Source organism: Mus caroli, unplaced genomic scaffold (genome assembly GCF_978045245.1).
Source record: "Mus caroli unplaced genomic scaffold, Mus_caroli_1 scaffold_1, whole genome shotgun sequence".
NCBI lineage: Eukaryota > Metazoa > Chordata > Mammalia > Rodentia > Muridae > Mus > Mus caroli.
Genome location: NW_028227256.1, coordinates 192434135 through 192460292, shown reverse-complemented (window position 1 = coordinate 192460292; position 26158 = coordinate 192434135). Strand labels below are relative to the sequence as shown.

At 45.2% G+C, this 26158-nt stretch overlaps 1 protein-coding gene across 1 annotated transcript in view; it reads right to left on the bottom strand.

Moving 5' to 3' along the window:
• Positions 1 to 26158, bottom strand: part of Plxna2 (plexin A2) — a 194176-nt gene that overhangs the window by 161355 nt on the left and 6663 nt on the right. Inside the window, exons 2-3 of the mRNA XM_021173227.3 lie at positions 7440 to 8701; positions 2619 to 2801 (exon numbers count right to left, since the gene is read on the bottom strand). Coding sequence (XP_021028886.1) covers positions 2619 to 2801; positions 7440 to 8627 — 1371 coding nt within the window. The 5' untranslated portion in view covers positions 8628 to 8701. The remainder of the gene's footprint in view (positions 1 to 2618; positions 2802 to 7439; positions 8702 to 26158) is intronic.

Sequence of the window (26158 nt, the reverse complement as noted above, 5' to 3'; positions counted from 1 at the left end):
AGTGAGTAGCTCTGACGCACCCAGATTCCCTCCCCTTGCCTGACTCTTAGCTATTTTTTCTTTATTTTCCTTCCTGTGTTGAAAGAGCTATGGAGCCAGAACCATGCTAGAATTTCCTGGGGACATTCCATAAATTCTTCATGGGCTTTTTCTCTAGAGAGGGTGGGGATAAGTGGCTGAATAAGTGGGAGGCTGCTAGGAGCCAGGTATGGGTATCAAGTACCTCAAAGTAGTGTGGGTGGAGGAAAGGGTGATCTGCTCAGAAGAAAACCTGGGGATATCATGAGGTCATAGAAGCATCCAAAGGCACAGAACCTCACAGTAAAAAGTCATAGACAACTCACAAGCTGTGACATGAAGTAGGCAGCTATGCCTGCAGCCTTGCCCTTGAACCTTTTACCGTCTCAGTGACTAGTCTGCTAGAGATCCTACAAGGCCCAGAGAAATTCTTGGACTACTCTGCATGTGTGGGTGTATGTGTGTGTGTGTGTGTGTGTGTGTGTGTGTGTGTGAAGCAATCCCAGATATGTAATGAGTGAGATGCATGAATACTAGCGGGGTCAGTAGATGTTCCCTTGGGGTCTGGGTAGGCCATTCTTCTTTTACATAGTAATACTGATTTCCTAGTTTAGGTCCAAGGCCAGAAAAAGTAGAGACAGTAGCCTTTGACTGAATGAACACTGTAGCAACTCTGGATCTGAAAATCACTCTACCCCAATACCACTGTTCCACAGCTGTTTCTTGAAGTAAAAAAGAATGAAAAGTTTGGGGGTCAAGGTAAGAAACAACTAGCCTTATTTCTTTGTCGTAATCAATTACTCCTCTGAGCATCAGTGGAATAATGAAGGTAGTGGGCTAGATGATCTCAAGACTTTTCAGAAAATTGCTCTATTTTGCAGGGCTAGTTCTACTTTGTTAGGCTTAACCTACAGTGAAACTTTGGTGATGGACTTAAAGAGAATTAGTATAAACAGTCTATCCTTTAATAGGACTCCCAAAAGAGTAAAGGAGACAGAGTCCAGACCAGCAACTAGAAGTGAGGGAATAATGAGTAAGTTCCTCACTAGCCTAGCAGCCACTTCTGCCACCCCACAGACACCTCTGTACAATTTTAGAGAAAGACACTGCCTTTGTTAGACATATTAGAAATAGAAGCCTCATAGGGCAGATGTCTAAGAACATGGCACATGGCCTGCTGAGGATTGCTTAGGTGATATTCGAACTTTCCCCCTTGCCCAAGTCCCATGTGTCAGGCAAATGCACCCAGCTGGATGATGAGAGCCTTGCTAAGCAAGGAGGTAGAAAGACTCTGGCAATCTAAGCAGAGATGTGACTAGCAGAATATACTACTTCCCAACCTCAGAGAGTAACTCCTCTCTCAGTGAAAAAATCTCAGAGAATGACTCCTGCCTGCCCCAGCTTAGGCAAGCAAATGATCAAACCTCGTTCACCCTCTCTTCCACATGCTAAAGCCAAGTCAGGTCCATAGCTGTGGGGCAGAGTATTGGTGCAAGAGAGAAACAAGCAGGAACATTTCCCAAGAGCAAAGAAAGGGTCAAAGGGATTTGGAATTCCAAAGACCAGAGAAGTTTGGAAAGTCCTCTATCTTCTCATAATTCAGACTAGTTCTTTCCACTTTCTCTACAGCAAATATGAACAAGAAGAAAATGGAAATTCTCCCTCAGATTCTCTCCCAGATCTCTTCTTCCACACTCCCCAACAAGAACCTCCCAGGGCTCTAAATGGATTAGGAGAAGGAAGCCTGGTAATGTCAACATCAAAGGGTAAGGTGCAGCAAAATCGTGCCTGTGCCTTGAAACACAGGTGCCAGGAATAGTGAGGAGTTGCAGGAGAGCAAGCTTGCAGGGAAAAGGGGATTAGAAGGGACTAAGAATGTAGCTACTATAATCCCACATAATGAACCAGACTCTGCTCCTTCTCCACACCCTAAGCACTCAACAAGCAGGTACAAGTTACTGGCTTCAGCCTCTCTCACTAGAGGGCCCCATTGTTGCCAGTCCCAGACAGCTTCTTCCCTCCAGCTTGTACAGTTGCACAAGGAGTCTTGGAAGATGTTGCCTTCCTGCTGGCTGCTGAGAATTGGGTAAGAAAGTAGGGAGGGCACTCTACATGACCCTCCTCAATGGAAAGGGAGGTAAATGACCTTGTCCCTAGGCACCAATCGTGTACCTGAGGCCAGCATCCACCATTACACCTCTTAGGACCCAAAACCTGCTCTAACCAACTACTTTCAGTTTATAAACAATATCTGGGTCACAGGTAGGAGTTGTAGTACATATGATTCACAATGTGGACAACAACAACAACATCCAAACAAACAACAAAAGTTCTACTTAATTTGGGAATTAACTCTTCAGAAAAAATACCTTCCCAATATCTTAATGTCTGGCAACACTGAAATACATTTGTATTTCCTAGGTATTCACTGATGGATGACTAGAGGAAACAACTAAAAGGTAAACCACAGAATGGAACCCTATCTTTTCTTCCATTCCCTTCCCTTAAGAAAACAAGAAGCTGACTATAGTTAAGTCTCCATTGATCACTACCTTCAAGATGAGTCTCTTAACTGAAGACACCAGGCCCCCAATTCTTACCTTCTTCAGCTTGCCACTCTTAGTCCCCACAAAAACCACACTGTAGCCATTGTAAACATAGGAGGCCACAGAGGTCAGGCGGTCCCTGCTGGTGGTATACAGGGTCAGTCCTTCCACAGGAGTGGAGCCTCCCAGAGGCTGGTTGATGTCCAGGCCACAGAAGTTATCATCTATGGGGACAGGCTGGAAAGACAGGAGAAAACTGGAGTAAATCACATTGAAACAGTAGAAGGATCACTTTAGACTACCCACCCACTGCTGTCATCCTGAGGACACTAGGCCTCAGAGATGCTCAGGTCTGGAAGGAAGGATCTAACATGGCTCCCACCCACTGCTGTCATCCTGAGGACACCAGGCCTCAGAGAGGCTCAGGTCTGGAAGGAAGGATCTAACATGGCTCCCACCTACTGCTGCCATCCTGAGGACACCAGGTCTCAGAGAGGCTAAGGTCTGGAAGGAAGGATCTAACATGGCTCACATTGGCATCTTGGCTCCCATGGGACCAGATTGTGAATGATTAGCCATCTTTACTCACTCAGAACTATGTGTCTACTTTTTACCTTTCTGCCAGGAAAGTCAGGCTCAAGTCATAAAGCTGACTGCTTGAACTCACCTTCTGGTTCTTTTCATGTCCCCTTAGACCATGTCAGACTGTGCAGATCTGTCTATTTTAGACAGGATTCCCTCAAAGGATATTCAGCCTAAAGGCAACATTGTAAGATTCTACAGGCAGAGAGGTTACCTGTTTGTTCTTTGAGCAAGCTAGTGTTTCTTGGGCTGTAGAGTGTTTTTCCTTGAGGCATGAGGAATTTTAAGCCACTGAACTATAACTACTACCTACCATCCTAGGGGCATATGGTAAGCATCATGATAATACTGGATACCATCTTTTGCATTTGGGATTTCTTCTCTTCTCTTCTCTTCTCTTCTCTTCTCTTCTCTTCTCTTCTCTTCTCTTCTCTTCTCTTCTCTTCTCTTCTCTTCTCTTCTCTTCTCTTCTCTTCTCTTCTCTTCTCTTCTCTTCCTTCCTCCCTCCCTCCCTCCCTCCCTCCCTCCCTCCCTCCCTCCCTTCCTTCCTTTCTTCCTTCCATCTCTGTAGTTCTGGAGGGGGGTGATTCTGGGGTCTTTTGAATGCTAGACAAGTCCTCTGTCACCAAGCTATTTCCTCAGTACTTTTAAAAAACTTTTATTTTGAGACAGGTCTCACTAAATGGCCCAGGCAGAGCTTGAACATGTAATCCTCTTGAGTTAGCCTCCCCAGTAGCTGAGATTACAGGCCTGTACCACCAAGCTGTGATGGAAACTCTAATCTATATTAGATTTTTCATTTGGAATGATATATTCCCTACCACTTTGGAAAGAACTATAGAGGATTAAATGAAACAGTGTATGTAAAAGACTTTTATTGATATGTGTCACTATCCCTTGCACATTATAGGTGTTCGAAGAGATTTCCTCTTATATCATATCTTATATGAAGGGATTAGAGGTGGGCAAGGAGGATCTGAGTCACTTTGAAAGAAGGCTGTCTTGAATAAGTGAGAAAACTTGCTGTGCAGAGAATGAAAAGACTCATTCCCACCCTGTGTCCTGACTGAGTCCACTGTGGTCCACAACATCCTCTTTTGGAGCTGTCAAGGGAAGAATTGGATGGATAGTGTTGTACTTTGAATGTGAATCTCCACCCCCCCACACACACACATACCACATACTTGGATGTTTGGTTCCTAGTTGGTGAACTGTTCAGGAAGGATTAGTAAGTGTGGCACTGGAGGAGGTATATCACCGGGGGTGGGCTTTCAAGTTTCAAAAGACCACAGTAGGTCCAGCCAGTCTCTCTCTCCCTCCCTTATTCCCTCATTCCCTGTCTCTGAGTGGGGAGAAAATAGATGGGAGGGAACTGCATGACTTTTAAGGATAAGGGTTGCATAGAGCCTAGCATGAGACTGTGCCTTGATGCTCCAAGACATGCCAGCTAACTGTCCAGCATGAAATCTTGCAGTTAAGGCTACAGATTCTGGACCAGAAAAGACCCTGAGTGCTATGGGAGTTGTTGCATCCTGGTCTGGAAAAAGCTTCCAGGAAACAAAAGATATAGCTGTGAGCAGAACAGAAGCTTCCTTCAACCTTGATTTTTTTTTTTTTAATATCTTCTTTGGGGAGGAGAAATCTGATGCTTCATTTCCTCAGAAAAATTGGTTAATAAACTAGCATACATTTTTTTTCTCAGTCTTGTGTTCCCGCCTCAGTTCTGAGAGGAACCAGGACATGTCTCTGTGATCTTGGTACTTGTGGACAGCTGCTACCCCTACTACTGACAAGAATGCTGGTTCTAAACACAAGCATAAGCACTCACAGGAAAGAACACCAAGATTTAGAGTAAGAATGACTATGAATTCTGGTGGCAGAGATTCCACACTGTAGCTTGGAAGGGAAGAAGCCATGGTATCCTAGTGCCAGCTCGTGAGAGACGTCTATGTGTGATGGCAGTGTTTATACCATGGGAATTGCCAAGTGCTGTAGACCAGGGCTCTCTTCTTCCTCTGTTGTATGAAGTCAGCTGCTTATTATTTTCCTGGATGCTACTGGGCAGTGCCAAACAGGCAGATACTAGTCACTGTTCTCTGCCCTAGCTGTCTCTTTCTCACCCTTGTCCTGTAAGTAGTTAGGTAAGCTTAATTTTAGCCCTGTCCTTACCATATTAGCTGCATATCTTTATTGTTACATGCCATCACTGGGCCTTAGTTTTTTCCATCTATAAAATAAGAGTTGAGTCAGGTCTTTGTCAAAAGACTTTATAGTTTGCTTTCATGGTTTCAGTGTTTCCCACTACTTTTCCAGAGGCTGGGAGACCTACAGAGTTGTAACCTAAACCAGTTTCTGAGACACGATGGCAGAAGTGAAAAGCTCTTGCTGTCAACTGTGGGTTTTTCTGATTTCTAGTTCAGTCATATGAATTGAAGCAGTTTATTAACCAATGAGGCTTTGATTTTTCTATCTACAAAAGGTATGATAACTAGTGAGCCATTCACATGTAACTGATATGCTTGGAGTGTTGGGTAGCTTTCTCATGCTTTTTGTGGAAGCAATATTCAAATCTTATACCCGAGAATTCCATGTTAGTCCACAAACTATGTTAAAGTTTGGGGCCATGGCTTCTCATTGATTTTTAAATTTCTCAAAAGTCACTAAAGCATCTTTAGTTTCTACCTCTGGGGTCCTTTTACTATAGGTATCCAGGGAGGTACCAACATTTTGTACATCCTATTATTTTGGTGCTTGAAATGGTATTACCCCAAGGGATGACAGGAAAAAGAGTTCTTTCCTATAAGGCAGTAGTTCTCAACATGTAGGTCATAGCCCCTTTGGAGTTACAAATCAGATATACTGCATGTTAGATATTTACATTACAATTTGTAACAGTAGCAAAATTACAGCTATGAAGTAGAAACAAAATAATTTTATGGTTGGTGGTCACTACAACATGAGGAGCTGTATTAAAGAGTTACAGCATTAGGAAGGTTGAGAACCACTGCTACAAAGCATTTGTCCTTCTAGTCATCACTCAGTATTTCTGAGTCCCATGACTACTAGCCAGGACTTGTCTCTCTGTACCACCACTGGAGCAGAGCAGTGTCCTCTTCCTTTTAATTTTGGCAGAAAGGCAAGCAGGAATCAGCAGTTTCCTCCTGACAAGGCCTGCTCTGGGCCATGGGAACCAGAGTGGATGCTGCAAGGGGTTAACCCTTTCATTTCCACTCCACTTCTTTTGTTTGTAGAGGGTCCTTGTTCATAGAACTATAGTGCTATAAAGCAAACAAGAGATACCTAAATCCAGACTCCCCCATTTTATGAAAGTAAGATAAACTAGGCAAATAACTAGTCCTTCTTTACTATGATTAGCAGTGGTAATCCTAACTGCTCTTTTATTGAATGATTAATGTGTGCCAAGCATTTTATTTTAATAAATTATTGATAACATGATTCTCATAATAAAAAAGAAAATAACATTATTTCTATTTTAATGAAGAAAAACTCAAAACTCAAATAAAGCACATAACTTGCTCAAGGACACATAGGATACAGGTGGAAGAACTTATTTTTAATCTAATTGATTAGATGTTAAAGCTTAAGTTCTTATCAAGTATGCTGTGGTACCCTTTCTCATATGCTTGGATCAAGCAGTGGGGATTTCTTGACATTTATCTGATATTCAGGCATGTTCAAAGTTCTTTGCACTTGCTGCCTCTCTCTGAAACACCTTTCCCTTATTTAACCATTGCTCAACATACTACTGTCTCAATTCTCTATGGCTGATCCCTGCTCTGTTTTATTTTCCTTTAAAGAAAATTTGGCATTTGGGAGGCAGTATTATTTTATGTGTCTGGAAGCATCTCATCTAGCCAGGTCAGCCTTGAACTCATGATGTAGCAAAGGAATGACCGTGGACACCTCCTGCTTCTATTTCTTCCAAGTGCCAAGATTCCAAGTGTGCACCACCACATCCAGCTAAGCTGTTTTATGTGTCTTGCCTCACTAGTAGGTAAGCTCATGTAGAACATGCAGCTTAGTCGTGTGGCCCAGCAGGCACCAAGAGCAGTGTCTGGTGCACTGTAAGCATACAGGGTATGCATTAGTATTGATTTAAAGAACCAGCAAACTCATCCCAAGAATCTGATATAGGCAAGAGTCTGTATACTCAGTAGTTATCATCTGATTGCCTGAAACCCTTTCTTATCTATCCCAGGCCCTTACAGGCCCAGAAACTGAAGGTGCAGAGGAACGGAGACATTGGGAACAAAGCACATGGTGTTTCCTTACCGCCTTGGTGCACTGCACATCCTTTCCCAGCAGCCAGTTGAGCTCCAAGTTGCCCTCTCCGTGGTAGCAGGACTGCAACCGCTCCTTGATTTGCAAGTTGATGGCCCGGATGGGGAAGGCACAGAGGGCAGAGTCATCAGGGGGGTGGTGGTACTGCTTCTGCCCCTTGGAGAAGATGGCAAACAGGACATCTTCGTCGCTGCTGATGTTGAAGGCCTGAGCTAGAGCTTCCCCTGGCTTTGCAAGGTAAGCTGCCTGCAGAAGGCGATATTCCACCCCAGCACGTGTGCAGCCAAAAGGCAGGGACACATAGGAGTGGAACTTGGGGTCATCCTTGCAAAGCCGCACAATTCTTGAGGTATAGAAGAGGTCTCCAGCTGAATTGATGGCCATGCCGTCAGGGGTCTCTGGCTGGACAGTGAGAAAGTAGACAAACCCCCCACTGGCAAAGCCATAGATGTAGAATATGTCGAAGTGGGAGACCAGGGCTAGGGTGTCAGAGGGAATCTTGATGAGGGAGGAGACAAAATCACTGTGGAGCTCATAGTCCAGCATTGCTGAAGACTCAGGGTCACGGGGCAGCTTGCGGCTGGACAGAGTAGGGAAGTAATCCTGCTTGCCATCCACAGCAGTGCCGATAAAAAGCTTGCCATCTTCCCCCTCAGAGCGCACAATCACACCATACATGGTGCCTGTCTTATTGACACTGGATAAGTAGTGTTCCTTCTTGTGGGATGGCTCCACCAGGATGAAGAGGTCATCTAGTCGCAGGAGCTTGCAAACACCCTGGTAGAGGCTTCCGCAGGCCAGCAGGCGATTCTCAGAGTAGTCAATGATCAGTAGTTTGTTGACATTGTTGGTGAGTGTAAGCACTTCACTGCAGGGCTGTACAATGAGGGGTGGGTAGCAAGCCTTGTTGTCCTCTTCTGGCCCTGTCTTGTGAGCCACCTGGATGGTGAGGTTGCCAGTCAACTTGTAGACACGATTGATAGCCCCCACATACACAGCCCCTGTTCTTCGGTGTACAGTCAAATGGTTGAAAGTCCAGTCACGATTCTCAGAGTGGAAAGTGCTGTACTGAGGCATACCTGTGGTCCCACGAGCTAGCAGGAGCCAGGCCACTGAGAGCAGAACCACAGACAGGTTGTCAGCCTGCATGGCCCGCAGATAGAACCTCCTCTGCTCCATCCCTAGAGGGGTGAGGCTGGGGGACAGCTCCTCTGTGTATTACTCCACTTTTCAAGATCAGCTCTCACATGGTTCTGAAAAATGGAAGACCAAAAGTAAATTCTATATGAACAGTATTGTTTTACCGGGATTCTCAAACCCAGCTGCTGCTATGAGTTTCTTTTGCTACATTTCAGTTTTTCTATTTTTAACATTCCCACCCCCCAGGGTTGCTAAGGGAATCCCATTATCATTGGTCTTTAGCCATTATGCTGTATAATACGCTTTTGTTTGTATGCTTTATTTACACTGTAGAAAGCCTCTTCATTTCAGGTCTCTCAAGACATTGGTTTTCTCTCTCAGAGAGGTTAAAAGACTGGGTTTCACTCAGCCAGTCCATACCAGTGCAGGACTGAAATATCTTCCTCATACACTTACTTTAAGGTACCCTCTATTCCAGTCTGATATGCCAATAACATTTCTCCTTATCTCAGAATCCCTTCACCTCACACTTCTGAGATTCTATACTTTCTCATGCTCTGATATACATAGAGAGGGAAACATGTTGGTCACCTCTACTGATGTCCCTCGTTATTCCCTAAAGAAAGTGTCCTGGTCTTTACCTGTTATAAAATTATTATGAAAAATATATTTGTAAAAGACTAGATTCTTAAACCTACTATCCCAGAGCCTGAAAATCTCCTGAAATGGCAGGTGATGCTATCCCTCTGTGACGGACATAGCCATCTGCCTCATAGGAGAAGAGTAGCTGAGATCTAATAACTCCTTGGCCTTTTTCTCTTCAGGCAGGACAACAGGAACCTTCATTCTTTCTAAAAGCCTGGATTGTTGGTGGAGCCCAGCAGCACTACCTGAGGCAGGAATTCTGGTGAGAAATACTTGGTCATCAGTAGAGGAAAAGAAGTCTGAAGGTCAGTTTTATCTGGTCACTGCTGGGAAAGTCTGGCTGTTCCATCATCTGTGAATTTAGCCCTGGGCCTTGATCACAAAGCTCTGTCTCCACTCTTGAATGCTTTTATCTTGTCTGCATTCCAAGAAGTTGCCAGAGAGCAGAAAGGACCCCTGAGGATATCCACTAAGACCAGCAAGGGGGGATGCTAGGCAAGGGGATGAGGGTCAGGAAGCCCAGCAATCTTTGGACTGTCTTGCTTCCCCTGACTTTTAGGATGAACAGTAGTGGCCTGGAAGCTGCACCAAAAGAGGCAGCAATCATTTAACTAAGAGAGCTTTTCTTAAGCTGAATAGAGTGCCTGGGCAATCTTGCTGACAAGTACTGACAGAACTCTGGGTGTACTGACGCCAGGAATGGAAACACTCCAGCTAGGAAGGAGAATTTGCTCCCAGGTAGCTTAGCAGAGGTTGGCCTGCCTGCCTGTTCCCTCAACTCCCCAGTCTGGCTGGACTGGGTTATAACTAGTCTGACATCACCATTACTAGGTTTTTCCTTGTATATTTAGAGATTCTCCTCCCCACTCCTCCACTCTGTAGCATAGGTCTGCAGCCACCATTGTGCCAGGGTGGTCCCACCTGACTCTTCCTTCAGGGGTATTGTGCTAGTGTTCTAGAGGTAATTTGTGTGGTCCCAGGCTTCCTTGGAAAGAGGAAGGCAGTGCAGGCTGGGGCTGACCTTAGCCACTCTGACACAGCCCTTCCGGCCCTAGGAGCAAAGGCTCCTAACTTACCCAGCTTTCAGTTTGAAAAGTGGTTATTTTTAGCTATGTCCTGAGGCCGGTAGCAGGACGTAAATTCCTCAAGAGGAGCTGCAGAAAGGAAATAACAGAATCCTCAAATTCTCCAGCTAAATGGGGAATTGAAGGAGGCCACACTGCATGCTCTTTTCTAGAAGATGAGGCCACAGGTAGGCTCCCCTGCTGCCACAAAGGTGGCTTCAGATGAAGGATGCAGCATGAGAGCAGATTGTCCATCCAAGAGAAGCTTTGAAGAGGAGGCTGCCTGTCACCATGCCAGGTGTGGGTGCTTGCAGGACAAAAGTACTCTCTGAAGCACACTGGCACTGAGTTTATGCATTGCACATTCCTGCCTTCCCACCATACACATCCACATTCATGTCTGACTCATGCACATGAGGAGTCCTGAGAGTATAGACCAGCATCTGAAGACACAGTTAACCATCTCACTTCCCTCTTCCATGATAAAGTTTAGTAGCATGTGGCCTTTGAAACAAATCTGGGACTTCAGACTGGTCAAGTCCCATTTCTTTTTCTGCTAGAAGGAGATAATAAGATAGCGGTAGTATCTAGCTCTCTGGCTGTCATGAAAGTCAATATGGTACTGCAGTCACACCATCACAGGTACCTGTTACATTATCATAAAGACCCCTGATGGGAAATGGCACTGGAATTCCTGACTTCTCTTCTTGCTTATGTTTTTCCTTTCCATGGGTGGACTTTATGTGGGGAGCTCTGATTCCCCTGGCCCTGTGGCAAAGCTTAGTTGTAAGGTCAGTGGCAGAGGAAAATAAAAGACCTAGGATGGTTTTCTATGTCATATTATAGTCTCAGTGCAGCCTCTCTGAAGACAACAGGGAGGCTGCTGGAAGCTGGATTCAGAGTGGAAAAACAGGGCTGATGACTTGAAGGCCTGCAGCCACAGAGGAGGAAGAAGTGTAGAGAATTCAGGAGTCGTGGTCCACTGTATATCAAATACAAATTGTATAATAGGTATGGACTGGCCTACTATTTTCCTGAGTCTGTTAACTGAGCTGTCATAACCAGCCTGTCTGTAAGGGTCCTCATTCCAGATGAAATGATGCCTTGAGGCCCATGTCCTTCAGTTCTTGGACTCTGGGTTAAATAGCTATCACATTCCTTCTGTACTATTGGGTGGCTGATCAGGAAAGGTTTTTCAGAACACCTCTATAGCAGACTGTTTTCTTCTTACCTAACTACATGGTCCTGGTGACTAGTTGGGAAATTCATCCCCAGGCCCAGGGGCTACCACCCCAGCAGCTGGAGTCCAGAGGAGAAACTGTCTGCTGTGGTAAAGGATGGAAAGATTTGATATATTGAGTGTCACAGATTTATGTGCCAAGATGGATGATGGCATTGCTCTAAAGCAGAATTCAGTGGTCAAAGTTCAGTCTCCCCTGGTGAACGCAGGGTAAGGAAGGCAGCTACCACTGTGCAGTGAAAAGCAGCAATGTGGTATGGTTAATCACTGCGATGAAGAACTCAGATATTTGGCTTGAAGCAGACCTTCAACTGTGTGTACCTGGTCAGGGCACAAGGCTACTCTGGTATGCTGTCTTTCCACCTATCTGAAATGCGCTTAGTCCTGGGACCTACCATGCAAGGTTGACATCACTGTTACAAAGTTCTCAGCACAGCTCTGACCATGTCATGTACTCAGGGGGTCATGGCCTTTACTACAAACTCATATTTCCAGCTCCTTGCTGTCCTCTACCATACTACTGGTCTCAGAACAGATACTCTGTCCTCAGTTTGGTTGAAGCCTGTGACACTGTACAGTTAGTACTTTCTCTTAGCCCCGATTTTCCACTAGTGCCAAACAAGAGCTTTCTTTTAATAAAACTTTCCTCTTTCATCACATCTTCTCTGTGTGTTCAGTTCATGAAGTCAGTTGTCATATGCTGGGATCTTTCTCTTCTATCATTTTTCTTCTTCCCCCTCCCCAGTTCTCAAGCAGGGACATTCTATCCTAGACTTCTGAGTCACCAACATCTTCCTCATGGACACTGATACCAAGCAGAGTTCACACTTGCTTCTGGGAAAAGCAAGTGCCACTAAATATTTTATCTGCAGGTCTGATGACACAATCTCCCTGATTAGGATCCAGGCAGCAGGTGCTGGTGACAGCCACCTAAGGCATCTGATACCTTCCTGACCAGCTGGCATAAAGTCAGTGGCAATCCAGGAAGGAATCGAAGGTGAGGCATTTCCAGCTCAGCTCAATTCAGGATTACCTCCTCCCACCATTGTTGCCCTCCCAGAAGGCCTAGGTGCACATGCCCGCAGGTTGTCATTAACCTCCCTTACCCCAGAGCAGGTGGTAGCAGCAGGAGTTATGGTTGTATAGAACTTCATAATGGAGTCTAAGTGCATGCTAGATATCATGCCACAGTACCTGCGGGTAGCACCAGCATCCTCACCCTCTCTATCATTGTTTTCCTTGTCACCATTGTGGCCCCCAGCATTACCATGGTACTGATAGGTACTGATAGTTCCCACTCTCTCCATCAATGTCACCTCCACCACCATCACAGTGCTGATAGAGTTCACCATCCCCACCCTTTCCATCACTGCCGTCATTGCCACTTTCCAGCACAATGCAGTGTTCTCCCTCAACACGGCAGTAATGATGCCTATGTTGACCAATGCTCTACTGAATATCATAAATGGTGCACACAGCAGAACCCTGAGGAGTGGGGGGGAAAGAGGGCAGGACACATCTGTAGCTTAGGGACTCCCTGCTCCTCCTTTTCATGGCAGAGGATAATCTGTCCCCTTTCCAGGTCTCTTTTTCAGTCAGCTGGACTTTGAGAGCTTTGTTTCAGGATGGGCATTAAAGGACATTTTAAGGTTACTCTAATCTTCCATATACATCTGTCTTCAAATGAAAAAGCAAAACTCTATAGGAAAAAATTTACTTGTCCAGAGTGATGCAAAAATCTTAATCAGGGACAGGTTTCTTTGTAACACAAAGTTAACATTTCTTCCCTCAATGTGAGTCCCGGGAGCTGGTTATATTCTGCCTGGAGGCTGTACTGTCTAGAGGACAGAAGGTATCTCCATTGTTGGATTCAGCACATGGCAAACGAGAATGTGGTGGGAGACTTGGACCAAGAGCTGATGCTGGGGACAGATCCCCCCAAAAGCCGAAAGTTCAGGATCCAAGGGGAAGGAGTCCAAAAGATATAATCAGAATGGTCCCTTTCTAGTTCTGGGCAGCAGCTTCCTCTGACCTGCTCTAGTCGAGTCATGGCCAGGCAAAAGTCATAACCAGGAATGGCATCTAGTTTCTGTCTTAGGAACTCTCATGTCCTCAATGTCCTGCCTCTTTAAGTTGTACGTAATTTCACAGCTGGGTCATATTTACTCTCAGCAGGAAAAACAAAAAAACAAAACAAAACAAAACAAAAAAACCAAAAAACCTTCCTCTTCCAACAGAGTTAGACCTGCAGTAAAGGAGACTCAAGATATTCTTGTTTTTTGTTTGAGATGGGGTCTTCCTACATATTCCTGGGTGTTCTGGAACTCACTACATAGACAAAGTTGGCCTGGACTCAAAGGGATCTGCCTGCTTCTGGATCAAAGGAGTGTGCCACCACACTTGGTTGAGATAAGATATCAAGAGAGATCTCGTCTAGAGACAACCCATCCCTGGGGTAAAAGAGATTGGGGAGATTTTTAAAGTAGGGTATCTTAGAGGACTGGCAAGGGATAGCTAGAGGCAGGGCTTTGGACCTGTGATGTCAGAAGGCCTCAGGTTTCAATGAACTAAAATCCAGGAGGAAGAAATATCTAAACCACAGATTTTGATGCACAGCTTACCCAATCTTTCCTTGGTTTTGTTTTTTTCACCTGAAGTATAATGGAAGGATAGAAGGATGGCCTCTGTCTTAGTGGGCCAAGCTCACATTCCAGCACCAACCTCAGAGCTAGTCCTGGCTTGTTGGTAGGTAACACAAGGTGAGCAAGAGGGTGACTGCAAAGGCCCTGGGGACACTGATGGCTGAAAGGCCTCAATTAGAGTGAAAGAAGTTATCTGGTATTTAAATAATTATTAGATTGAAGGAATAATCATGGGTTTGAACTGATTTTTCCCCTACTGTCACCCTGATGGAGTCTATAATATTATTATTCAAATGACCATGATTCTCATTGAGAAGGGAACATGGAGAAAGAGAGAATGGGGGAGGGGAGAGGGAATGTGATGGGGTGGGGAGAAGGCTCAATGAATCTCCTAGTGACAGGACTGCAGGAGGTACGATTAGTCTTTTTCTTATTTCAGCTGTCACTCACACAGAGACACCAAGATTGTTATTAGCGTATTTTATGCACGAGATTTAAAGGCAGAGGGGGAGGGAAGAGGGGAGAGGGAGAATTTCCTATAGAAAATAACAGGACCAAAGGAACAATTTAGATGTCACTGCTGTACCAGCTGCATGTGCTTCGTTACTGGAATGTCATTTTCCTCAGAGACTCCAGTGTTATTCGAAGCTAAGTGGCTAGTCCTGGTCCAGAGCAGGGAGGAGAGGAGAAGGCGGGGTGGGGGAGGAAATCAAGGCTCTGCTTTCTTCATATATGCTAAGAAAGTAGCCTGAGTGGTTTTGTAGCCCCTCCTGTGTATTTTTAGACAACTTTGGGTAACAGTAACCACTCAGCCTTTATTTACCTTTCTCTATAGGAAGATAGAACCTCAGTTTTATTTTCAAAGATGGAGTGGGGGTTAAACTAGATCTAGTCCTCATAGCCAAAAAACTAGAGGCAAGGCAGAAAGCAACAGTGGGTCGCTCGTCCAGCATGGTGTCCTGCTCTGGTCTTTCAAAATACCCTGGATTCCATCAAACTATGCTTCTCTGACACTGGAGAGAGGCTGAACAAGGCACTATCATGGGACCTCAGCTTAATCCAGAAGGATTGGATAATGGGTCATGGCCCAATTATATCTTTTTAGCCAATATTTGCACATTGAGGTCCTAACCTCAAAAACTTTAGAATGTATCAAAGACTTCTAAATGTATTTGAATAAAGGGACCTCACTTCACTAGTCAGGTCAATATAATGTTATGAAGATAGGCTCCAATCAATATGACTACTATATCCACTGAAAGGGAAATATAGGGGCTGGAGAGATGGCTCAGCAGTTAAGAGCACTACCTGCTTTTCCAGAGGACCAGGCTTCAATTCCCAGCACCCATATGGTAGCTTACAACCATTTGCAACTCTAGTTCTAGGGTATCTGACACCTTCACTCAGGCACACATGCAGGCAAAACAATGCACATAAAAGAAAAATGTCATAGAAAGTGGGGAGGGGAATGTAGACACAGATAATAGGCATACATGGAAGGACAACTCAGAGATATTTAAGGAGAAGATATTGTCTTTGCACTGACAAGAGAGGCCTGGACCACCGTCTTCCTTCATAGTCCCTGAGAGCAACACCTCGGAAAGCTAGAACCTCCAGTTTTTAGAACACTCCAAAACATATCTATCATTGATTCCACCAGCAGCCTGGGAATCTTTGCTACAGCAGAAAAAGCGAACTCTTAGCAGGGAAGAGTCATGGATTTGAACTTCTTGGCCTAGGAATCTTAATTTTTTATGTTTCTCTCCCTCTCTGTCTCTGTCTGTCTCTCTCCTCTCTCTCTCTCTCTCTCTCTCTCTCTCTCTCTCTCTCTCTCTCTCTCTCTCTCTCTGTGTGTGTGTGTGTGTGTGTGTGTGTGTGTATGTGTGTGTGTGTGTGTGTGTGTGTATGTGTGTGTGTCTATGTGTGTGTGATTAGGGGTAGAAAATACAGTGATACACAATGCTGAACAAGTGTTCCAGAGATCTTTAAGTAGCAAACTATGTCTTTCCTCCCACCTGCCCTAAGCAGTGTATGAAAGACCCACTGCTCTGCAGCAGACTTTGGGATGAATTCCAGGATTTGCTAATATGTGCTCTTTTGCTGGAGTAGGCTTTCCTTCCTGGACCTCTCCTGCTCCCACCCTCCTCTCCTATCTAGACAGTGCTATTGTTACTTGCCAGCCCCCAGAATATGACGGGACACACAGGGACTCCCAGGATATAACTGCTGTTCATTCCCATCCCAGTTCTTTCTCAACTGTGGATCCTGTCCCAGGACCACTGGCCATCACAGCAGGGAGGGGTTTCTGTTGCTTTCATTCCCAGGTTTCTCTGAGGGTTCTGGTTGAGTCCTGGAAATCACATCAGCTCCCCTGGGGCCTTAGCAAAACATCCACTGTCTGTCTTTTCCTTGCATAGGCTATCAAAGTTTAGAGTTGTCTCTCTGACTTATGAAGGGTCCCAAAATGTGCACTCATTTGAGGGGTTGGGAGGAAGGGCTTCTGTTTCTTTCTGGGGTACTGGCTGGGATAGGTTTGCAAAGTCAAAACAAGATTCATTACCCTGGGCCAGGGGAAGGGAGATACACTGCCTGACCTTGCAGACCTGCCCCATATGTCATGAGCCTGTCAGAAATCTCCCAGAATTCCCTTTATTATCTAAAGGTCGCCACCAGGGCAGAGCTGAGAGAGCTACATGGTATTAACTAAACTATAGGAGCAATCAATTTCAAGCAGCTGCCTTTCCTGCCACCCAACCTGCCCCCCTTCATGGGGCTATGCCCTCTTCAACCCCCTTTGGGGAAAGGACAGGGAAAAGTCTGCTTTGCTATGGGAATCTCTTGTCTAGCTGGAAAGAATCTGGGTGCATTAGCATGTTCTAAAGCTACAGAAACTGCTTCTGGGAGTACACCCATCCTCTGGACTAAGGGTGACCACAAAAGGTGGCCTATTGCTCCCTTCATCCTAAGTAGGGCTCTCTTGGCATCACCTTTGCAGTGGAGTGCTGCTCTGGTAAGCATTACTAGGCTAAAGCACAGGAAAAGCAATTCTCAGTCTCTTTCCAAAGGGAATAAAGTATAAGCATGCGACTATACTCTTGATAGGTCAAATTCATGTTAGGAGACATCAGATCCTAAGGACCATGAGTAGGATAACCATAGAAATAAAACCAAGAAAGAGTGTCCACTGCTGCTATTCTTTATTAGTTACCAGCTATTTTCCTGTACTACTGAGAGCCTTACTATCTTAAGGTTCATGGATAGTCCACAATTAGCAAATGAAGTAGCTGAGTTAAGAAGCCAAGAGAGAAACTTGGGTGGTATCCTCAGCTAGGAGACAGAGCTTTACATGGCCAATGTGATTCCTCCAGTATTCCAAGTGGACTACATTTCTAAAATTTACTTTCAGTCAAACCCTCTTATTACAAGTCTGGTAAAATTCACCAGAACATTAAGTAAAACCCGGTGAGCATTTCATTGGAGGCTATACGGTCCTCTTTAAACTTACCCTAAGGGTTCATTTATTGTAGTGAGGTGGCAGGATTGGACTGGGGCTAACCTCAGTTACAGGTAGGGTCTGGAGTGTTCTATAGCGAAAGCCTTGAGGATAGGCAGTCACCTTTCAGGGCAACTCCATTTGATCTAGTGGAGAGTGAGAGAACGTTTTCTTCTTGCCCTTCTCTACCTTACAGGGAAACCCTGCATCTCTTGCAGGAATGAAATGGAGCAGGAAAGCAGGGTTAAAAATCTCCTATTTCGGTGATGAAACAAATTGCAGTTATTCTACATAATACTATGTTGTGCTGCCATTAAACATAATGTTTTCTGAGAATGAATGACATAATTTTAGTCCACACCAGCAGGAGAGAGGAGAAACAAAAGGTCAGGAAAGAAAAAGCCAGGGTACTAGGCTATCACTTCACCCTCCACTCCACTCTCCATTGACTACAAGACTGGATATGACCCCAAAGTCTGCCACCGCTTTTTCTTCTAAAAGCATAATCTTGCTACCTATTCTACCCCGCCTTTCCAGATCAGGTGAGAGACTTCCTGCTTCTTCTTACAGACCATTCATTCTGCCCTTTATGGCCTCAGGCCTGATGAGTTCCAAGAAAAGGAAGCCTGTTCCATCCGTGATGCTTCTGCCTTATGTTAGGAACAGTGGCTATCATTATTGCTGATGTAGGGTGTCCGTCCATATCCAGAAGCTACAGCTCTCCAAATCCAGAAAGGTGGCCTTATCTCCTGGGATAGCATTTGTATAATAGTCATATCATTACCACTCAGGCCTTCATTTGTGACAGACTCTATTGAAACCTACCTGCTACAGCTCCCCAAATCCAGAAAGGTGGCCTTATCTCCTGGGATAGCATTTGTATAATAGTCATATCATTACCACTCAGGCCTTCATTTGTGACAGACTCTATTGAAACCTACCTGCAGCTAAGACTCAGAGTCACACATGCTGCAAGTGGTCCTATCTCTTATAGCCCTTGGCTCATGCTGCCAGGTACATGGGCAAAATGAAGGACTCACTGTGGAAATACTTGGCATAGCTCCCTATTTTTGCTCAGAAAGGCTCCAACCCCTGGATGCCTAAGATCCTGCCCCTCCTGCTGTCTCTTTTTTTTTCCTCCTGCCATTACTACCTACCTCTGTAATAGTGATTTTACTTCCAACAGAATCCCCACAATCCTTGGCTCAGTTTTCCCTCTGTGTAGCTCTCTTCCAAAAAAAAAAAAAAAAATCTAAAGTCAGTGGGAAATCCTGATTTCAGCACCTACTTACTGCGCCCGCCAAAGTGCAGTAGCAACTCTTTTGTATGTGACAACATCCTGTCTCCTGACTGAGACAGACACTGAAGGCTGGACTTATATTTGGTACTTGCTAGACTGCTGGCAAGGTGGGCAAGCAAGTGCCTTTCACTCAGAAACGCACTCAGTCTGATCCTGAGCAGTACAGAGAAGGAAATGAGCACTTGTTTAGTTTTTTTTCAGCTGACATGATCCTTGATAAGTCCTCGTGGAGGAATGGTTTGATCTATCTATCATGCTTGGTTCAAAGATTTGCCATAAGTGATCATTTGGAGCTCATGGAGAAGTATGTGAACAGTTTGAAAGGACCCCAGCTGTTGTTCACCTTGAACATATGGAAGAGAGTTCTGGGAAGGTGGAGGAAGGAGTCAGAAGAAGAAAGAAGGGATCACATCAGCTTGTGCAGAAAGTTTTGGCAAAGAACTCCAGAGACACAGACCACAGAATAATGCAAGCATATAGTAATAAAAATGTGGCAATTTGACTACACAATGTGATCAAGAACAGAAAATGGAAGGGAAGGTGCCCTAGGAAGGTTCAGAGCAGAATATGACAGCAAGAGGTTGCAGCAATTCCCCATGGTACTTGCTGAGACTAACTGCTGCAGAGAAAATACATGGTGTTTGAAGACAGAGCTGTGCTCTAATCTTATTCTCTCTAGCTAGGTTACCTGGCACATGTTATTGAACCTTTGGAGGAAGAGAACCTTATTATATTCTCGGTCAAAAAACACCTGATAGGGTTGTGGTGAGAATCAAGGAGACAAGGATTTGAATTGTTTTGTAAACTATACAGCTCTGAGTAAACACCAGTCACAGTGTTTTTTAAGAAACACTGTTCACCATCCCACTGTCATAAGTGGCTGTTCAAAGGTCAATGGGTGACTTCTCAAAGATCAAGATGCTGTGCTCCAGACTGGGTAAGAGGTTACCTCCTAGCACTTTGCTTTAGGGACCTAGCCCTCTTGAACTGAATCAATGCTCTGAGTCTTCTCCTCTCTGCCCTAATGACCTCAGATCTCTAATACCTTTCCTGGAAGTCTTCAGGTTGCACCATGTTTGGGTCTCCCTTTCACACCCTCATGGTCTCTGAATGAGTCAAGATGGAAGGGAAAGGTAGATGTTAATATCACAAGAAAGAGGCAGAGGAGGTACTGAGATGGCAGCCCAGCAGGCAGAATCTCACATTCCCCAACCTCTTCCATATAGTGTTTGCTCATTACACGAGTAAAGAAATTCCTGTTTCATCCTGTTTTCCTAGCTTCTCTTCCCCAGTTTTCTTTTTCTTTTCTTTTTTTTTTTTTTTCCTAAACCAAGACTCAGTCTTAGAATAGGAGTCAACTGTTTTCCTCAAGGAAGCTGATTAAGCAGCGCCTTCCTTCCCACCATCAGTTCTTATTATCTTTTTCCTTAAGACTGACTCTCGGAGAACAGATACTGCCAAGAAGCCTGTCTTAGGTAGCAGACAAGTTCACATGCACATCCCAGCAGAGGGGGTATCACAAAGCTAAGTAAAAGTAACTAGTCAAAATGTAGGGGTGGGTGAAATTCCTGGCAGATTTCTGTCTGCTTTAGAACCTCATCTGGGCCTAAATACAGAGGTATCTAGACCCTTCACTACCTATAGTGAGGGGAGCAGAGAAACATACTTTGGAGACCTCTGAGGCATTATCATCTCTAGACAGACACATTAAAGTCTAGGGCCACTGGAGAACCTGGGGTTGTGAGGGATGAAAAGAACTCCCCAGTGAGGTCTAGAAAAATCTGACCCAGGATGATGAATGGGGTGTGAGAGAGAAGTCTGGAAAAGGGTAAACAGCCAGGAGGTAGCTGAAGTGATGGGGAGCCAAGGGTGAAGAGAAAGAATGTGGAGGTCAAAGAGCAAAGAAAATACCCCTACAGCGACAGGCTCAAGATCCAGTGTATTATTGTCAGGCATGGCTTATGCATGGGTGCCACTTCCCTCCCTCCATATGTGTGCATGTAAGCCAGCCCTCTCCCAGCCATATTCAAATTCTTCAGGAAACTTTCCTTATGTGTTGTTCCAAGTTTCCAAGGGACTCCATGTTGTAAAGTGGTTGTTGTTTCTTAAGATATATCACCCCATTCTTATGCCCCTCATGTAGGTTTGTGAGGGCCAGTAGTCTTAGCATTGCTGTTTCACACATAATAAGACTGGAGGATAGTCCAGGTTAAATATTTTGGTTAAGATTTTAAGCATACAAAGAAGACATGGACTCTGGACTTTCAGAGTTACATAGACCATCCTGTTTATCTGATACCTGGAGATCCAAGTAAGTGCCACTAATTGCCATTTCCAAGAAGAGATTATCTTTTCTAGGGGTCACCATACAGTTCTGGGTAGGCATCAATGCATCTAGAGTTGGTTATACCTTGCTACCATCCTTTGGGAATGAGGGTTAGGTTTAAAAAGCTGTCACTGAGTTGAATTTTTGGGAACTTCGGAGAGCTGCTGACCAGCCATCAAATGCCACTTGGCTTCTGCCCAGGTCTAGCTGGCGAGAAGGAGAGCTAAGGTCTCTGCGGCCGGCTGGTTGATAACCCTAGGAGCTGCATGGGTGTTAGTAGATGAAAGAGTCCAGAAGCTCTAATGAATGCATTTTGAGACTAGTGTGCCAAATTCCCCTCCTCAGCCTGACTGTCCCTATGGGCAGGAAACCTGCTGCTAGCTCCCATCTGAAGACCACCATGTCTCTGCAGCTAGGATAAACTGCAACAGCTCCTGCCTACTGCCTTGGGGCTTCTTTCCCTGACTCAAGTCTCCTAGCTCTCAGCCCCACCTCCTGTTCTTCTATCCCCAGACTTGTCAGATCACTAATTAATTCAGGGCTGTTTAATAACTCTTCTATTTCAATGAAACAAGCTGTCTTGTTTTCTTTATTTTTAACACTGACTTTCGGGTTTTTTTGCTAAGCATCTTACTGTCATTTAAATTTCTCTGTCTCCAACCAAGCTGATAATAGACTGGAGTGAGCAGCTGCTTCAGTCCTGTTTATGACAGTGATTAGAAGTTAGAGCTGTGCTAGCAGAGAATTGACCAAACCTTAGTTCAGCAGCTCTGCCCCTGCATGTAAAGAGAGTGCTAATTTTAACATGATTAGTAGCACTCTGGCTCCAGGGGAAACCAGGGTTAATCCCAGCCCAACCTTCCTAGGACCCTGTTCTGAGGCCAGCTATGGTAACAAAGTTGTGAGCACTAATTCTACTTGGGAATTATGATTAGTAGCTGTGGGTCATTTGTTTAGACCTGAAACTACCCTGTTCTCCTCTACAGTCCTTCAGTGAATTTGCTGAAAAGCAAAGCAAGGGCCAGAAGTGGGTAGAGAACTCAGCAATCAGCTAATTTGCCTTTCTGACCCACCTTTCAAATATACAGAAACATTTCCCAAACATTCTACATATTACACCTGTTTATTTTTTTAAATCTATAAAAAAAACAACTCATTACTGGAGACCTGGTTATCTTTGAACTATTGCTTCTCCAAATGATGTAGAACATGTCCTCCATAGATGGCCTCTGCCCGAGTTGGATATTTCTGGTTCATGTCTCTCTTCTATTTTTCCACAATACATATAATGATTGTTTGTGTGCTCATGCTCTCTCCTACCTCTCAGATCTTCAAGAGCCAGAGAGGTGACTTATCTTCCTTTCATCATGTTCAGCCCATGGCACATATTCTATAAACATTTATTCAGTCAAACTGAATTAGCCAGTTCCATGTTCAAACTCCTTAAAAGTAAAGCACATTTCCCCTATCTGAACAGACCCCCGACTAAGCTTTCATTCCTCTCTGGTCTTTCCAGTGTGCAAACCAGCAGTCATGTCCCTCACTTCCCTTAACTCCCTACCCCCAAGACTTCACAGCATAGCTAGGAGAACACTGTAACAACAATGTAGGGGGTGTATAGTAGAAATTAGAGATCTGAACAAGTTCTCTGGATTACTCCCCCCTCCCCATCCTTCAAGGCCAGGCACAGCTGCTTGGGAAAGCCCACAGGTGCAAAGGGCATAACCCTGGTGGCCTGACACTCCCTGCCTCTTGCCCCTCTTCAGGCAGATCCCTGAGAGTCAGAGCTCTTGGTCTGTGCCTCCCAGCCAGCAGTCTGCAGGCAGCTGCTGGGGTCATTGTCTCAGCCTCTTCAAGTTGTGAATGCTGAGTCTATAGAGACCGAAACACAAACAGTGCCCACAGTGCCTCTCAGGAGGGAAAGGCCGCCTGGCCTTGCCAGAGCCATTGACTGTGCAAATAGCAAGACTGGAGATGGATGGAAGAAAGCTGGTTGGAGCTATTGAAAAGAGGGGAAGTCTTTCTCCCCACACTGCTCAGTGCCAGTAGGAACTGTGTTTGTGTGCTAAAGGCCAGCAGATGGGCAGAAAAGAGGCATAGTGAGTTCTCCTGAGGATACTGCTTCATCATGAGCTGTGTGTCTAGCCAAACCCAGGAATAGCAAGATGAGGATATAACTGGGTAAAGGATGGCAGCAAGAAGCTGGGGAGAAATGTGGTAAAGTAGGCAGGGATAGTGGGCAGGAACAAACGAAGTACGTGAATAATGACTTGCTGTGTGATGCAGGACAATCTACCATTCAGCTTGGGCTTGAGTTTCTTAGCTATTATTTGAACTTGGGTTAAAGCCATTTTCAGATACTCAGGCATACTTCCCAAGTGTTCTACACAGCACACCTGTTCATTTTGCAACTCATGTTTAGTAAAGAGAATTGAGGCATCATGTCATGCTTGTCTCCATTTTCTGAAGCAGGCTTTTGGATAGTACTGCCAAGCATGCAGGGATATCTTTTCAATATCACATTCCCATGTTCTGTACTCCAGAAAGGAATGAGGCCCTCTCCCAGTTTGGCCAGGGGACAGTGTATGGATCTAAGAGATGACAGCTAATGCTTTCCCCCAGCTGTGCTACATAGCATGACCAATGCTGGGCAAAGGCCAAGGATTGGACCCAAGCCTTTGGGCCCTCTGGACCTGCCAACACTCTTCCTATTGTGTTTGTCCTTTGCATACCTATTTCTGTATGGGACAGCACCTCCTAAATGCAGCCAGGCATCTGAGCCCAAGGAACTGGCCTTTTTCTGGAGGTTGACTCTCAGAACAATGCCAACTGACTTGCTCTAAGACCAGGTCCTTCTCTACTCCTAAGAGTAGAGGATATTAAAAAACCCAAACACAGCAAAGTCAGGATTCAAATCTCAACTCCCATATTTAAATGCCAGCCATAAACAATGCCTGTGGCCTCAGTGCCAGAGCTACCATGGGTTTTTCCTCTTTCCAGACTCCACTCAGTAACTGGCTCTTTATACTCTAAGCACACACATTTTCTTTAAGTGAGATCTTACCGTTTTAGAAAATTCTAAATAAATATAGAGACTATGGGGGAGAACACCCCTGGTTTTATTCTGCTCTGGATTTTAGAATAACTTTTCCAGTTGGCAGCACTCATCATTTTCCTAACTCACTTAACACATCTTCTACCTAGCTCCAGAAGCACAGACAAATAAAAGCTCTTGAACATCACAATGTACAAACAAACAAACAAACAAACAAACCCTATCACATGGCACAGACAGAGACAGAGGTACTGGGTTGGAGGGAGGAATCAGCTCACCAGAGTGTCAGGCATGCTCTCCTCTCCCTCCTGCTACCAGGGAGCAAATGGAGGTATGGAGCAGTCAACAGGTTGAGAAGCCCCCAGGAAGGGTGCAGAAAGTGTGAAGGGAAACCCTTTGTTCCTCCTTTGTTCTTATGTAGCAGGAGCCTGTGTGACACCACACTCTTCCTGGCCATCTGTCTGGCTCTTAGTAGGTCTCACACCCTATGTGTGAGGCTTCCTGGTCCCAACTACACATGTGGTTCATATTACTCCCAAAGTGCTTGAGTTGAAAACCTGGAGGGATTGCTGCCTGGGCACTCAGATAAGAATTGCATTCTTCTAGGTAAACCTGGAGGTGTTTACAGAACCTGGGGGTACCTTACAGAAGTCCTGGTGCTGCAGGTTTCTGTCACTGACTGTGAAAGGATAAGCTGGGAAGCTTCAGGGAGATTGAAGCTGGGGGTCAGCCATCCTACTCTAGGTCTCTGGTCACCCTCAGAAACACCAGCACTTAGACTTGAAGTGGAGACCCAGAGTGGGGCTCTGCTGGCTCACAATGGGGAAGGTGCTTGGGTTCTACTGAGAAATAGTCCTTCAGGGAGTTCAGAAACCAGACTCTTCTCCTTCAGGTATTTTTGTTCCTGAAGAAAGTGAAGGGGAGGAAGTGGAGATGGGGGACAGACAGGGAAGGTGAGAGGTCAGAAGCCAGTGTAATATTTATTCAACTCAGTAGAGACCTTTCACTTTTAGAAGCAGGAAACAACTTCAAAGCTGCCACATCCCCTTGCCACTTTGCCAGCCTTCTGGTCCTCAGTCTCCACAGGGAGGCAGAGCTTTCTACCCACCCTTCCTAAGCCCACCCCTCTCCTAGCCTATCTCCTGCTTAGAAAGGTCATGTGCCTGGTATGATTACAGAAAAGTTGTCATGGTGGCTTCCCCAGCAGTCTGAGCTGTCCCTGGAGTGTTCTTACTCACTCTAAGTGAGCCTCACACAAGTTTTCTGTCCACAGCAGAGTAGCTGTACTGGGTTGACACTTGAGAAGCCAAGTTGCCAGCTATAGTACAAGGCCTAAACTCCAGAGATTCTTTACAATGGGTAGATTAGCAGGCCTGTCTCCAAGAAAAACCCATTCACATACCCACATAGATGTTCCAGGGCATAACTGTAAGGGCTTCTCAGGTCTCTTGAAGCCCAGGCCTATCCCTAGTCTGGGACACCCTAGTACAAGGCCCTCCACCCTAAGGTTCAGGAAGTTCTATTTCCCATGATGGGATCAGAGTCCCCAAGAGAGCTGACATCTACCTCCCTCTCCTAGACCTCCTTGGATTTCATCTCAGATAGGATTCATTCAGGACACTCAGGCTGAAACAGGGACAAACAGTGACATTTCCTGTTGAACCAACCACACTAGTCCTCACTTCCACTTCTGGTATATTGGGGAAGAATGCAGCAGGAAAACCTCTCCAAACTTTGCTGTGAGAAATGGTGCTGTAGGAAACAACTCTAGTGCTGCCTCACCCATGGGGGAGGGGCAGAGGGTA